Source organism: Argentina anserina, chromosome 5 (genome assembly GCF_933775445.1).
Source record: "Argentina anserina chromosome 5, drPotAnse1.1, whole genome shotgun sequence".
In the NCBI taxonomy this organism is placed as follows: Eukaryota; Viridiplantae; Streptophyta; class Magnoliopsida; order Rosales; family Rosaceae; genus Argentina; species Argentina anserina.
In genome coordinates this window covers 28409598-28424329 of record NC_065876.1, presented here as the reverse complement: position 1 = coordinate 28424329, position 14732 = coordinate 28409598, and the positions used below count along the sequence as shown (strand labels likewise).

The window sequence follows — 14732 nt, the reverse complement described above, 5'->3', positions numbered from 1 at the left end:
GTTAAGTTCTTACGTACTCCCTATACCGTAATATATATGGTAAGACCTGTGATAGCAAATTAATTATATTACTGTGGAATAATTCAGTTTCCGATCGGGATCGAATTAATTAAAGAAATCAACATATCAATCATTTTCGGTCTGTTTAGATGCAACGTGTATGTGAAAGTAAGCATTGACACCATGCATCTGGGAAGTCCGTGCAAGCAAGGTCTTAAACAGGAGCGAGTCTCTGGGTCTGGACATAAATATAAAACAAGGTTTTGATACGTAGTGTACGTTCAGTACATAGACCTTGCTATATATATTGTTTGTTGGATTACACCTTGCTATATTTTAATTACAGAAGAAAAGGAAAACTAAGGATAGAAAATTGCAACTGACCAATGTAATGATTAGGGATGTATATGCATAATGCCATACTCATAATGCATGCATTACCGTGGATGATGAAGCTATGTACGGATACCCTAGCTGCTAGCGGCTGGAATTCGAAAATCAACTGCATGCTTTCCTTTCCTTTCCTTTTCTTTCTTTTTTAGAATAAAATTAAAAGCTTTTTAATCGATATATATATATATATATATATATATATATATATATATATTACATACATCACTATACATTTCTATCTCATACGGTATATATCAAAGGTTAGTTATTAGAAGTCGATCACGTAGAATCTGTACAAATTGGGCGTATCCTTTGGTACGTCGAGGGACTATATGGTTTCACATACATATTCTGATGATCTGATCGCTTGTTATAAGTGAGAGAAACTCATTTTCGTTTCTTTATAGACTCTAGTTAGAGTAGGAAGATTTCTGATGTTTACGTTGTAAAAATATTTCGCATACTACGCACATTGAAATTTAAACTTTCAATTGAACTCATGACACGTACTTTAAGACTCGAAATGCATTGCCTGCAATTAGCTTCAAGTTGGATATTCGACTTTCATGAACTATGTTGTATTCTATTACTCACAAGTCACAATGGCAACATCATATACCCGATCAATTCCATGAATCATGACAATGTATTTACATTTGAATATACGTTTCATTGGACCAAACTATATTTGTAGCTTCCTATACAACAGTACAATTTACAGAATAGAGGAAAAGCCTAGAACGAGGATTATTATTCTAGGTCAAAGAAGGCCACGGGACTAAACAAAAAATCAAATGATATGTTTCCTTCAATATCTCACTTGAAAAGCAGGCCATAAATATCTGCCTGCACTTCAACTTTATATTGCAAATTAAGATGACAGTGACTGCATATACCTATGATTAAATATACTGGCCATACGTATATACATACGTAAAGAATGGAGGCACCAGCTGATATACTCTAATAGATAGATTGTTATTTTCGTCGTCAAGGACGTGAAATAATTATTAAACTCGTTGTCATTCCTTGAAGTTAGTAAATTCGTTTTAATTCTCTGAGCTAGGGCTTTGAAGGTGTTCACTCATCAACAGTAAGAGATCTCTGGGGTTATCTCACAGCATACGTATGTTCTCGACTTTCTTATCTTTAGTTTCAGAGATTGTATGGTGCTGTTTCAATAGGGCATTTCGCAGCAGCAGAAGTACACGTACCATGCAAAGAATACTGCATGTCATACGTATAAACTGCAGTGTTGGTAGCTACCTGGATCATATCGAGTATGAAAATCGGAAAGGGCAGCATTAGGTGGTACTGTGGTAGTAGCCAAATGCTTGTCGCGAAAAGCTAGCTCTAAACAAATAAATGCGATTACCTTGTTTAATTAGAGTTGGATTAGAGAAACTAGTTGGATTATTAAAATACATAATCAGATCTTGCAGAAATAAAATACAACTGGTAAAAGTTAAAGGTTGAGCAGAATAAGTCAAGCACGTACTGGGGCCGCAACAAATCAGGAAGCATATGAGGAAGCTAGAACTGGGGACAGACAGAGTTTGATTAGGAGTTGCGCAATGAGAAGTGGCGAATGGAATGCTCCAATGGCCAATGAACTAAAACACGGGGCGCCTATTCTTCAAGTAAGCCAGGCCATGGTTTATGTGCAGAAACCAAATCCTACCAGAATAGAAGGGTCACGAGCCACAACATCACAACTGAGGGCGGCCGATAGAACACTGAGGGGGTTAGGGATGAAACTGGCCGTGTGCCCTTTGGTGAAGCCTTGGAGCCATTTTCTGTTTTTTGTTTTTTGTTTTTGGGTAGCTTACCGTTGTTCTCTGTTCTTCGAATAATATTGTCAAACTCAAACATGATTTTGGGTCCATGGGGATGATCGAACTGGTCGACAGATCCATTTTAACTTATGGCTGAGACCATTTTACTACTGTATAGCAAGGAATTCCAAGAGAATCTAGTACACTCACGACGTCTTGATGTGACTTTCCGTTCTGGTTTCATTGGCTTGTGGTCCGATTTTGTTTTTTTTTTCTCTCTCTAAAAGAGCAGCAGTGCCGCACAGAGACCACATTTTGTTTGTTGCTGGCGATTTGAGATTTTCTGTGGGATATTGTATAGCGCCAAGCGTACGTACCCTCATTGGTTCACCACCACGTACTTTTCTTGCATACTAAATATGGATTTTGTGTGAGAACGACTCTAACTTTTCATTGAAACGACGTGTCGGTTGCAGACCTCTAGCTAACATTATTAGGGTTTTTCATGCATTTGTGTTTGCATTTATAGAAGCTAGATATCGAGTCGACTGATTGGAAAATATATAACTGGATTTTGAAAAGGGCGAACCAAGACAGACCAAGGATTAATTCTTGAAATGAAACAATAATAGGTAATTGCAACACAATGGCACAATAGTCCTAAGAAATTGCTCAGCATTTACCCTAATTTAATGCGTTACTAGCCAAAGAAAACTCAATGTGAGCATGGTTAGGGTGCCACAATATGATGCTAGAATCAGCGTCATAATCTTATGTAACATGCACTGTTACATTGTCACGTCATTAATTGAAATAATTATTAAATATCATTTTTAATGAAAAGATAATCATATTCTTATTAATCTAACAGCTCTAGATCATTATAAGAAATTATATTTTTGTGGTTCTTTTTTTATAATTTCTTTTTCTTTTTCATCAAGATAATGCTTTTAATTCGTCTGATTAAAATATAGACGTGTGTATCCTAAATAATTTTGTTAGAGATTTTTTTATATTTTTGTAATATAATTAATAATTCAATAGAGAATATATAGTAATTGTAGTAATTAATTCTAGCCTTTAATATAATTCATAAAAGAAAATAAAATTTAGAAACTAAAAAGTCATGAATTAAATTTGAAAATTTTCTTGACATATTTAATGACAGAAAAAAGAGTTTTCTTTGTAAGATTCTTAATTAAGAGGATACACAAATTCAAAGATAATTGATTAATTCAATTAGATGAAATTTTTTGGTAATATTCTTTTGTTTTGGTAATTAATTATCCCTTAATTATTGATGAAATCATCTTTAATAAATAAATGATAAAAAATTAAATTATTTACAAGGATATAATTATTTTTTTATTTAAAAATAAAATTTTGTAATATTTTAATTACTGACGTGAAATAGTGATATGACATGTCACATAAGATTAAAATGTCAGATTTGAAGTTATATTGTGGTGCTAAAACATTTTCCAATATAATGTTGTGTCATGCATGATGATTTGTTGTTCAACATAGTAAAGCGATGTCCTCATTTCAATAAATTCCCAACTCTCAATGTATTCCATGTCTACCTACCTAGCTACTTAGCTAGCTACCTCACTATTGCTATATTGCCAAAGCAAGCTGATCGAACTATTATTATTGTTTTCGTTTTGATAACAAGAAGATATTAAATAAGATAGAGGAAGACGGCATGTATATTTTACAATGTCAAATGCAAGAGCGCTAGAGGCCACACTAGGCACTCTTGTTTTCTCAGCAAACTCTATCAAGAACTCTATATATGTCTAGCATTGGCTAAATAATCAGCCACAAACTTGGCCTTTCTAGTAATGTACTTAAAAGTAATGGAGCTAAAATAAGACATACGGGTCCTAACATCATCAATAATTTTTTTTCACTCTCCGCATCAATGATTAGCTTTGATAACTCTATTAACTGCATCGATGATTAACTTTGAGTCCCCTTCAACACCAACGTCCTTGTAGCCCTTCTTTAAAGCAAAGTGATTTAGTTGAGAGTAGTGTTGAAATGGGCAGGGACAGATCCAAGGAATGAAAATCTGGGTGGGTTGGATTTGACTTATGATACGACCCACCCTAAATATTACCCTAATATATAGAGTAGATCATGTTGGGACCACTACCTAAGGAGGTTTACCGAAAATTTCCGCATAATCTCCCTTGAAAGTATGCAACAAACCTGCAGCAATACAATTAACAAAATCCAACAATATTTCAAACCACACAATAATCATCCCCTTCAAAGTTATACATCATGAAACCATAATCTTATACAACATACTCGAAATTAAAATATCAACTCCATAGAGTTCTACGTCTCATGACAATTAGAGCAACTACAAACAAATAAATACGTGACTTGTAGATTAAGCATGTAACCTAGATGTCTGGATAGTCGACAACGAACTCACGTCCTGGCGGTTACTAAGGGGAGTCGGAAAGCCTGTGAACTGGGCATTTGAAAACAAAGAGCCTAGGGGAAAGTATTTAAAACGTTAGAGTGAGTGGACGAAAACAAAACACAAAGAGATGAAATAACTTAATACTTTTCCCAAATTTCAACTAGTAAAGTAAAATTCCGATGCATGCATGTATTATATAAATATGTGAAATAAATATCAAAATTTGACTAGCCCCGCTAGTCACCCCATCCTCTCCAGTTCTATATATAGAGTAGCCCACTAGTCATCATAATCTCATCCTGTCATTCCATGTGCCCCTCGGGCCAAAAAATCTATATGTACTCCCATACTCCCGAAACTGTCACGTCACGTTAAGGGAGAGGATAACGGGTTTTCGTGGCATTGCCGACATACCACATTGCCTCACAAGCGGAAAGGGCACTACTAGGGGTAGTCACTGACACCATAAGGTGGAATCTATACATGTGTCATCATCCACAACCATCTTCCTCATCCTCATCAAAATCATTATTATTATCATCTTAACCAAACACACCATCCCCACCACTACCATCATAACATCATCACCATAAACATAATCATCATCAAAAATCCAGAAGTCCCATATCTAAGAATATACCTTGCCCATACCTCATTAGTCCCAATGAAATAGCCGAGTTGATAAGTTATTTACCTATGCCTCGTTGATTCCGATGAGATAATTGAGTTGATAGGATTTGGTGAAGACAAATAATATAAGCCAAACCCAAGACAAATATGATACAATTATATTAAGACCTCTCCCGGATATCACATTCTCATTCCGACATTCAAACAATCAAAATTGATAATTTCTCAATAATAAGAGCCCCACAATTATCATGCATGCATTTTCTTAAAAATTAAATGTCCACTCATAGTAACCAATTATGTCGGGGGTCGATCCGAAGTCTCCTCGGCTCTAGTCTCCGAACGTCCTGTTTAAAACAAGACATAATTGTATTTAAAATACATACTTCCGAATTGAGAGGCAAAATAATATCATCGGCCTCACACGCTCAAAACCGTTCCAAACTTCAACTAGAAACATCCTCAATATCACCAAAAATTTCCACACACTCCAAAATATTATAGAATCATAACTTGAAGAGTTCCTTGATTAAAATCAAGAACTCATCTTCTTATCCCTTAAAATTGGGGAAAATAATATCTAATTAACTCCAAAATTCCACAAAACATTCCCACACTATCCTCAACTATCAAACCACTCAAAACACATTCGAAAATACCTCCAGCACAGCGACGACCGCCCCTAGCGCCGGCGGGAACGGCGGCCGGCTGCCACCACTTCGATCACCTCCTATGACTCCCAAAATTCACCACTACAATCCAAATGACATTTCTAACAAGTTCCTAGTTGACAACAAAGTCCAAATCAAACTCTAAACCGTCCAATTTCACAAAAGCATACAATCGGCACTGTTCAAGAACCCTAGAATTCAAATTCCTTGATTCGAGTTCGTACCCTTTGATTTGGTTCAATTTCTTTGGAGAAATTGTCGACAACGTTGAGACAAGCAAAACCACCCAAAAAAATTAAAGCCACGGTGGCCGGAGGAGTGAGTTTCGACTGTATGATGCCACGACGGTGGCGGAACTTCCAAGGTTGAGCGTCGAGTCACCTCTCGAACGGGACCGGTGCGCCGGTCTGCGGTGGCTGGACAGCGGCGGTGCGACGCCGAGAAGGAGACGGGGTCGGGGGGGGGGGGGCTCGGGGAAAAACTGAGTTCCCTCCTCTTTTTTTTTCTTTCTTTCTTTCTCCACCCAAAAATAGAAACTTACTTCAAATATATATAATCTTCGACCAAAAATAGTAACTTCCCAGTCTGGGCGTTTATTCGAAAATCTCCATCAATTTAACCTAAACGTCGAACTATAAAATTGGACTTCGGTGACACTCGTATTTAGACTTGATAAAAATAAAAGTGACCAAAAGATTCGGGTCGTAACACCTTATGCAATGAACAAAGTTATTTTGTAAATAAATTGACATATTATGTCTTGTTTTCAAGGAATATCGATACAACCTAATAACACATATATATCATTCAAAGTTAAATAGTCAATACAAATTAAGTTACTTAAATTGTACCATTCGCTTACTTAAAGCATATAACTCATAGATAACACAATATAATCAATAGTATCAACAATGTCTTTCTCCATATGCACTGTCATTAAATCAGTAATAAAATCATCACTCATCTAGTCATCTTAGTTCGAAGTCAGTTCCTAATAATCTTCATAGTTGAAAAAACTCTCTCTATGTTGTAACTGTAGAAGCATGAATAGTCATTACTAATTGGACCAGTCTTTCAATCAACATAAATGGTGTTCTTGTTCTAAATTTTTTTGACACAACTCTGAAATGGTGCATAGATTCTGAAATTCATCAAGTTTAGAGAATTGATACTCAAAATGCTCCAATTCAGTTCTTCAATCATCCAAATTAGGCACATCATGCGGATAATATTTCTCAATCAAACTACAAATGTTGTCAATGTCAAATGATTGGAAATCGAATTGAGGATCCAATGAAGAACTAAGAACCAAAAGCTCCCTTGTTTTCTCATTAAATCTAGTATTCAGTTCCATCAATTAATTGAAAATCAATTTTGGCATAAACTACTTGAACCTTCTCCCTAATTTTAAATCCTTTATCTATATCACTATATTAATAAATCTAAACAAACAACAACATTACAACAACCATTCTTAATAATCAAAATCAAATTAACAAATCTTGAAAGCCCCAAATAATAAATCTTGGAAACCTAATTCACAAACTCAATTCGTCAAAAAACTATTATGAGAAATAGATATGAATCAATCGATATCTGGGATTGCTTAATCAATAGGATTAAGGATTAAGATTTTCCAAATAGAGTGATTAAAGTTTTATAAGGACAAAGAGCTGCAGAGGACTAAGAGAAGAGAGAGCAAAGTAGTGGAGGAGATACAGAGTCTCGACTCTTTCTGATATATATATATATATATTTTTTTTTTTCTTATGTTTTAACATGTAGTAAAATTTGAGCTTCCCTTAAAAATGAGGTGGGCTGCAGCAAACCACAACCCACCTTTGCATCAGTGACCGGAAATGGGTATGTAATTTTTTTTTTGGGAGAAGAGGTATGTAATTCATAATGGGGCTGTTTGAGATGTATCAAATGGGTTTGAACTGTTCTGCTCATCCACTTCAGTGACTCACATGGTTTTATTGAGCCACAATCAGGTTTAGACATATATACAGAGCCGACTCTGCACACGTGCAAGGAGCTCAACCGCACATGGCCCGAAATTTATAGGGCCGCACATTGTTTTTGTTCCCTATTTTTTCTATGGAATAAAAATTGAATAATACTAAGAAGTACAATATATGGGGCATCTCTTCTATCAAGTTTGACCATGCAAAATAAAAAATGGGTCATCTCTCAATTTCTTTTATGGATCAATTGTCCAATTGAATAAAAAATTATATTTAAGGTAGTGGACTAGTGGAGGCCGATCAACATATATCATAATTTTTTTTATTGTTTCATCAGTTCCTCTTTTTTCTTTCATTTATCTCTTGCTCTTTTCTCTTGTTTTGATTTCAATTGAGATAATTTTGTTGCGAAGAAGGCAAGAAGGTGGATTTTCAAATGAGCATAGATAATGCTGGGAATGTGAGAGGTTTTCAATGAAGTATCTTTTTGTAATTACTTTAACCTTGTATTGAATATTTAGCAAATTTTGCAAGTATATCTAATGATATTTTAATGTTTTATTGATTATATTTGAGTTTATATTGTCCGTTTGTTAAAGTTTTTTTTATATAGAGTAAAGTTTAGAGTGCCGCATTTTAATTTTCGTACAGGGCTGCCAAAAAGTTTGAGACGGCCTTGCATATATATGGTAATTTAGATCAATCAGATTTTCACTATCAGAGTAATTAGTGGCCAACCTGCCCTCATTAACATTAACCAGAAATCATTTAATCTTCATATACACGTGCACGTGTATTTCTCCCGAAACAGAGAATTCATTTTCACTTGCACTACTATCTTCAGAAAAATTAGCAGTATACTTTATATGACAGAAATTACAGAATGACATTATTTGTCACTCGGCTATTTTGAACGGTATAATTTTTTTTTTTTAATGTTGATGCTAAATGGACTTGAATTCATCTCCTTGCTGTCATTGATTTTGGCTAGCTAGTTGATTGCCTCTATGTTCGGAAATTCATGGATACCCTAAAGGCTAAAGCAAACATAGACAGAAATAGGACTCAGAATCAAAATTTAGAACATTTTTGGAATATTGCTTGAAATTAATTCCTGTTTAGTAATTCCAACAGAAATAGTAAATTTCAATGTAGGATGACAAGTATGGAAGTTGTCAAAGTGTCAATAATATTACGTTACTCATGAATTGATTGATTTATTTGCATTATTTCTTTCTGTTGCTTCCAGGAGACACTTGTCTCATCGATCTGTGTTTCGAAGAAATGCTTCCTTAAACACATCAAAGGCAATCCATCCGATTCAATCACATCTCACTGATCCCAGAATCATGAGCAATCAAAAGTTAGATGAGACGATAAAGAAAAACAACGACCCAAAAGTGAGGCCTCACAACAAGGAAGTCATCATCACTGTCTATGTTGAATCAGATTCCCTCTTGCATCATCCCATTAAGAAGATGAATCCCAACAAAATATCCAGAAAGCCTCATCAGACTGCGACAACACACATCTATGATCGTCGGGCTCATCTTCTTGCTTATGCTCAAGAGCTAAGGAAAAATGTTAATTCTCAACAGGTGCAGTGGCCTAAGAATGGCTCAAGGCCTAAGCACAAGGTTAGTTTTATTTTATTTATTACCAGATATGTTACAAGTATTTTCTCGTTTGACGCAGATCACTCTTAAAACAAGATTCTTAATATTATTAGTTTGCTCGATAATTTAGCAACACAACATAATACGATTTTCTAACAAAAGCAAAGTTCTCAACAATGTATGTGACACTACTGAGCAGCTAAGTAGAGTTAGGTTCACAACTCCGGTGAGGTTCCGGAGGCCAAAGGGTAACAGATGGAGGTATCAGCGATTTGTACCAGAAGTCGACATACCATGCAGTTCCGAATGGAACAGTAGCAGCAAGAGAAAGGCTACCGACTCGAAACGGAATTCCAACGTGATGGTATGTTGTACTCATGTCAATTCTTCTTTCTTCCACATCCTTTCTTTCAAGTTATGCAATTAGCAAATTTGTTTTAATGTGTTTATATACATTTGTGTGTAGAGGCAGTTGAGGTCTATGATGAAAGGATTGTGGGACTGCAACAAAGGGTCCCAAGTTGAACGGAAACATCATCAAGCTGACTGATCATCTGGCTTGCTCAATTTTGTTATTGTATTAGTGAATTAGATATGGATATTGATCATTTAGATGATCAAGATGAAAGTGAATATATGTGTTGTTTTCACCCACTCATCAAGTTCTGTTTGTTACAGAAGTAACTTCCAGATCCATAATATCCTCCATCTGTGGGACTATTGTCGCATCAAATTAGGTGCAACGTGTAGGAAGTAAGCATCGAACCATCTTGCCGAGTCAAAGCTCTAAAATGAGGAAATTTCAATGCATTAATCCATCATAGGTGAAAATCCCAAACTCAGGCCAGAATTCGGACTGTAAGACCTATACACCTACATCATATAAGAGATTGACCAAAACAAAAACATCATATAAGAGTATGGCTTCCTATCCCTCTCATCTTATAGCCAGCTACAGCCCCAAACCAACAAATTCTATATGATATGGATTAAACAAAAAAAAAAAATTGGGTCACATGACTCACATGCTTATTAGGATATGAAATACGTACCCCAACAAGCATATGGAGCTCCAGGCATAACCAACCTAATGCATAAAACAATCCCCAACCTCAATAATTAAGCTTCCAGAGACGTTTCTTAAACACATCTCGTGCGTCGTTCAAAGCTTAAAAGAAGTGCGCAGAAAACACTCATCCTAATAAAAGAACTTCTCACACTGTAAAGCTGACGAAAACCGTCAACAAGAACGAACACACACCAAGGTACAGGTCTAAAATATCAATAAAAAGAATAAATGAAAGCACAATTCATTTCCTTGTTCAAACAGCAGATATGAACAAATCATTGCAGCTATGAGAAATACTCGATGATGTCAAGTTGGCAACACCCTTATAACATCCACAAGCAATGCTCGGCTATTTGATTTCTCTACAATCTGTTAATCAGTAAACCTAATACTAATCACAGTGAGGGGCACCAGGCCACAGAAGCAACGCTCATGATATAGGAAAAGGTCGGAGTCAACAGCGTCAGTTGACAATAAATAATGAAAATGCTAAGAATAACATTACAACAATGTGCAGCAATCAGAAGGATACAAAAAAGATGCATAATGTAAAAGCAGAACCAAGACTTCCCACCATTTAAATAACTTATATCACACAAATCGTCCAGGTGCACGTTCTCCTCTGTTTGTACGCTGCCGCATCGCCCTACCAAATATTACTCGGTTTCTCGGGAAACTGCGACGAGGTGGAACAGAAGGAATAGAAGCCGCAGCACGTGAAAAATCATTATCATCCAATGAGTCAAAGTCCACCTGAAACCTACCCTGTGAGAAAAGACCACCACTCAGACCAACAAATGGCCCGAATCCCAAATCATCAATGTAGTCATCCAGCTCGGAGTCAGAATCACCCTCAGAATCACTGTACATGCCACCATGGTTAGGCTCCAACACATAATCCCCAAGGACCACAGCCCCTGGTGTAGACGACATTATGGTGCTAATTACATCACTCCTCTCTCTTTCACGCTCGAGCTTCTTCCATTTTTCTTGCAGTACAGGATCCACTGCCCGGGGCCGTGCTAAAGGGTGCTTTGACTTAACATGTTTCTTGAGTTCCCTATAAGTGCCGGAGAATGAGCACTTATCCTGCAGGCAATTTCTCTTCTTGGCATTGAGATGTTTCCTTGCCCGTTCCACCACTGTGCAACCCTTAACCTGCCCCCGACACAGTGGGCACAAAAGCTCCGGTTTCTCCCCCTTCTCACTGGACTCTCCTTCACTCGAATTGAAACCTAAGTTCCCAACTGATCTATCCCATTCTTGCGAATTATGAATAGAGGATACCTTTGTGTATGCTTTTTGGTATTGTTCAAGACAGTTGGAATAGCGATGGCCAGTAGCACACATATAAGGGCGGCAACCCTTATCATAAGAGGAACAAAGCAGGAGGACTGCATTGTGAGGAGACTCCATACACACTGAACATGTCACATCTTCCCAATCTTTCTTCTTTGATGCTTTGTCAGTTTTCCTTTTTGCACGGACATCTTTAAAAGCCTTTAGCGCATACGGGGTCCTCCTTAAAGACTGAGAGTCATATTTGCGACGCAACTTGTTAACTTTGGCCATGTACAAAGAGAACCTGAAACTTGACAAAAGAAGGTAAAGATTTTATTCAAATTTTCAATAACAACAGTGTCCGTTAGCGGCATTAACTATGTAGTTTGTACATTCACATCTAACAAAACATATGTACAAGACTACAAGTGTTAGATCTACAACAAGCATACAAGCAGACTGTTCCACCAAAGCAAAGATAGAGAAAAGTGCACTGCATAATCTCTGAACATTTCATACTTGTATGTCTTTTAAGGCTAAAAACGATCAGTGGTTTCCTTTCTGCTATGTCCATTTAACATAAGTGACCAATCATGAACAACTCTTTAAGTTGATAGTAGTACTGAAGTATAAAAGAAAGACATCCATCATACGGACTGTTATTTAACCATTTGCAAATGTTGATAACAAATTTAACAGTCACTATTTTCAAGAAAACAAAAAAGATCTTCATTATTTTGACTAAAAAAAAAACAAATACATAAACAGTTATACACAAAATGAATCCTAGTAACTAAAAACCCATAATAACCAAAAGAAAAATGGACGATATATATGGGATTGTTTGCAATGATTTCCAATGTTAAGTTGCAGTGCAATCTACATACATTAATACATACTATAGCTAAACTATTATGTACACCAAACTCACATACTTACCATAGCACAACTATTAACTCTAAAAAATAAAAGTCGAGGTACCGAATTCCAGTCATAACTTTGTCCATCATGAAACTCAAAAAACTATCCACAGCAAGTTGTGGTCAAAGCTGTCCTTGTGCACAAAAAGATCATTCTAAATGCCAAGCTGGGTAGCTATAGTAACAGAAGGGAACATTTAAAAAAATCCATGAATGCATGAAAATTCCAACAACAAATTGACCTGAACCTGTAACTGACTAACTGTACAAAAAATCCATCTATACTATACAGTTAATAGAACTCTCCTTGCCAATCAGTGCACAAGTAATCTAAAAAAGTACACCCCTGTCATTCTTTTATATCATTTTCATCATAGAATTAAGGGCTACGAACAGCAAGGAAATCAGGGATCAAATGTTTCTAAAGTGTTCCCCTGTTATTCTCTCCCCACTCTAATATCATCTCATCATCATAACCTTTCATATTTTATAAATACACATTTAAAACAGAAACGAAATCGTCAAAAAAGTGAGGATTCATTCAGAAAGATTTGTTTTTTTTTCTTAAGCAAAAAATTCAATCGTTCTATAGATGGTCTCACACGGAAACTTTAACCACAAACAAAAAATGAAACCCTTCAGACAAAAATCACAAAACAAAACCTATGTTCACATCTAACAACTTCAAGTCTTTCCTCTGCACAACGTAAGATATAACGGTGAATAACCAAGCAATGACACACGGCTTGTCCTAGAAAACAAACTACTTTGAAATACAAAGACATTCATCAACCCAGAAAAACAGACAAGGCATTCTTATGCACAACGCAAGTTTCCGAAAGATGAATAACTGAGCAATTCAACCCTACAGTAGTGAATCCGAGATCGATAACGTAGAATTGTACGGATGGAAACTCAATCAAACAGTGAAAGTTAAAAACTTTACAGTAAAAATTAAAACCCAAACTCCGGCATCTGCAATCAACCACAAATGAATCCCTAGAACGAGAGGAAACCCTAGAAATGGGATCACCAAAAAGGCGCGAAATTTGAGATCATGGGGGAGAGGATTTCGTACCCGGTAGCGTCGCGGTGACGATTCAACTTCCGGCGGAGGTTGCAGAGAGATGAAGAGAGAGCGTGTGTTTGGTTTCGGTGGGGATTGGAATGAGAGAGAAAGAAGAAGAAAAAGAAGAGTGGCGCTCGGTCACGTGACCTAGAGGTGGTTGCGTTGCGTGGCCAAATTTTGTAAAAATGTATATTCGGATCAGATGCGGTCCGTCTCACATTAAGCTAATAGTGGCACCATTGTGTTGTCATTTGCACTGTCGAAAAAAGAAAAGCCAAGCCTTGTAATGTGGAACTTTTCACTCATATTTTTTTTAGAAGGTAATTTTATTGCTAATGTCGCGGCAATTATTGGTCATTGTCATGTGGAGTGGAATGTTGATTTACATCGTAGTATGACATTAGCTGTTAATTTTGACCTTTTTAGAACATGTTGACCTAGAGGTATTTCTTTGTAATTTAATCGTTTAGTATAAAAATAAAAAAACTTTTTACCTTCAGGTAAATTCCAATTCGGTCCTCTTCCTTACGTAGTTCGTACCATTGTTGCTCAAACAAGCAAGCCTCTCTCTAAAAAGGCCCCTATCTACTGGTTTTCTGGATAGATGCCCCCAACAATCCTAGACTCCATTTTGAGCATGATTGACTTTGTCGCTACGGCTGCGATGTTTCTGACCAATCTTGTACTATATGAAGACGGATTGAAAAATACCAATTACATTGAAAAATGAAGCCAAGCATTGGCTTGAAAAGAACAGAGCTTCATTGATAACTAAGGCTGCTATAATTCTGACTATTCTACAAGCATGTTCCGTGTCCAACTACTAACTTGACCATGGTGATGTCCAGTAGCAAGATGAGCACACTTTAATTGGTCATCAAGTTGCTTATGCTGGTTGAGGGCG

At 36.4% G+C, this 14732-nt stretch overlaps 2 protein-coding genes across 3 annotated transcripts in view; both read right to left on the bottom strand.

Annotated features, from left to right (window-relative positions):
- The window catches only part of LOC126793659 (ATP-dependent Clp protease proteolytic subunit 5, chloroplastic), a 135434-nt gene that overhangs the window by 29155 nt on the left and 91547 nt on the right, over window positions 1-14732 (bottom strand). The gene's annotated exons all lie outside the window — the stretch shown is intronic.
- LOC126793658 (uncharacterized) lies at window positions 10979-14676 on the bottom strand. Of its 2 annotated transcripts, none has more exons than XM_050520254.1 (3): window positions 14323-14676; window positions 13838-14084; window positions 10979-12149 (listed from the first exon to the last, which is right to left on the bottom strand). In XM_050520254.1, exon 3 carries the CDS (start codon window positions 12128-12130, stop codon window positions 11150-11152), a length of 981 nt encoding a protein of 326 aa, XP_050376211.1. In that variant the 5' UTR covers window positions 12131-12149; window positions 13838-14084; window positions 14323-14676; the 3' UTR covers window positions 10979-11149. The 2 variants fall into 2 exon arrangements, with proteins under 2 accessions (XP_050376211.1, XP_050376210.1); XM_050520253.1 differs by having other exon boundaries at window positions 10979-12143.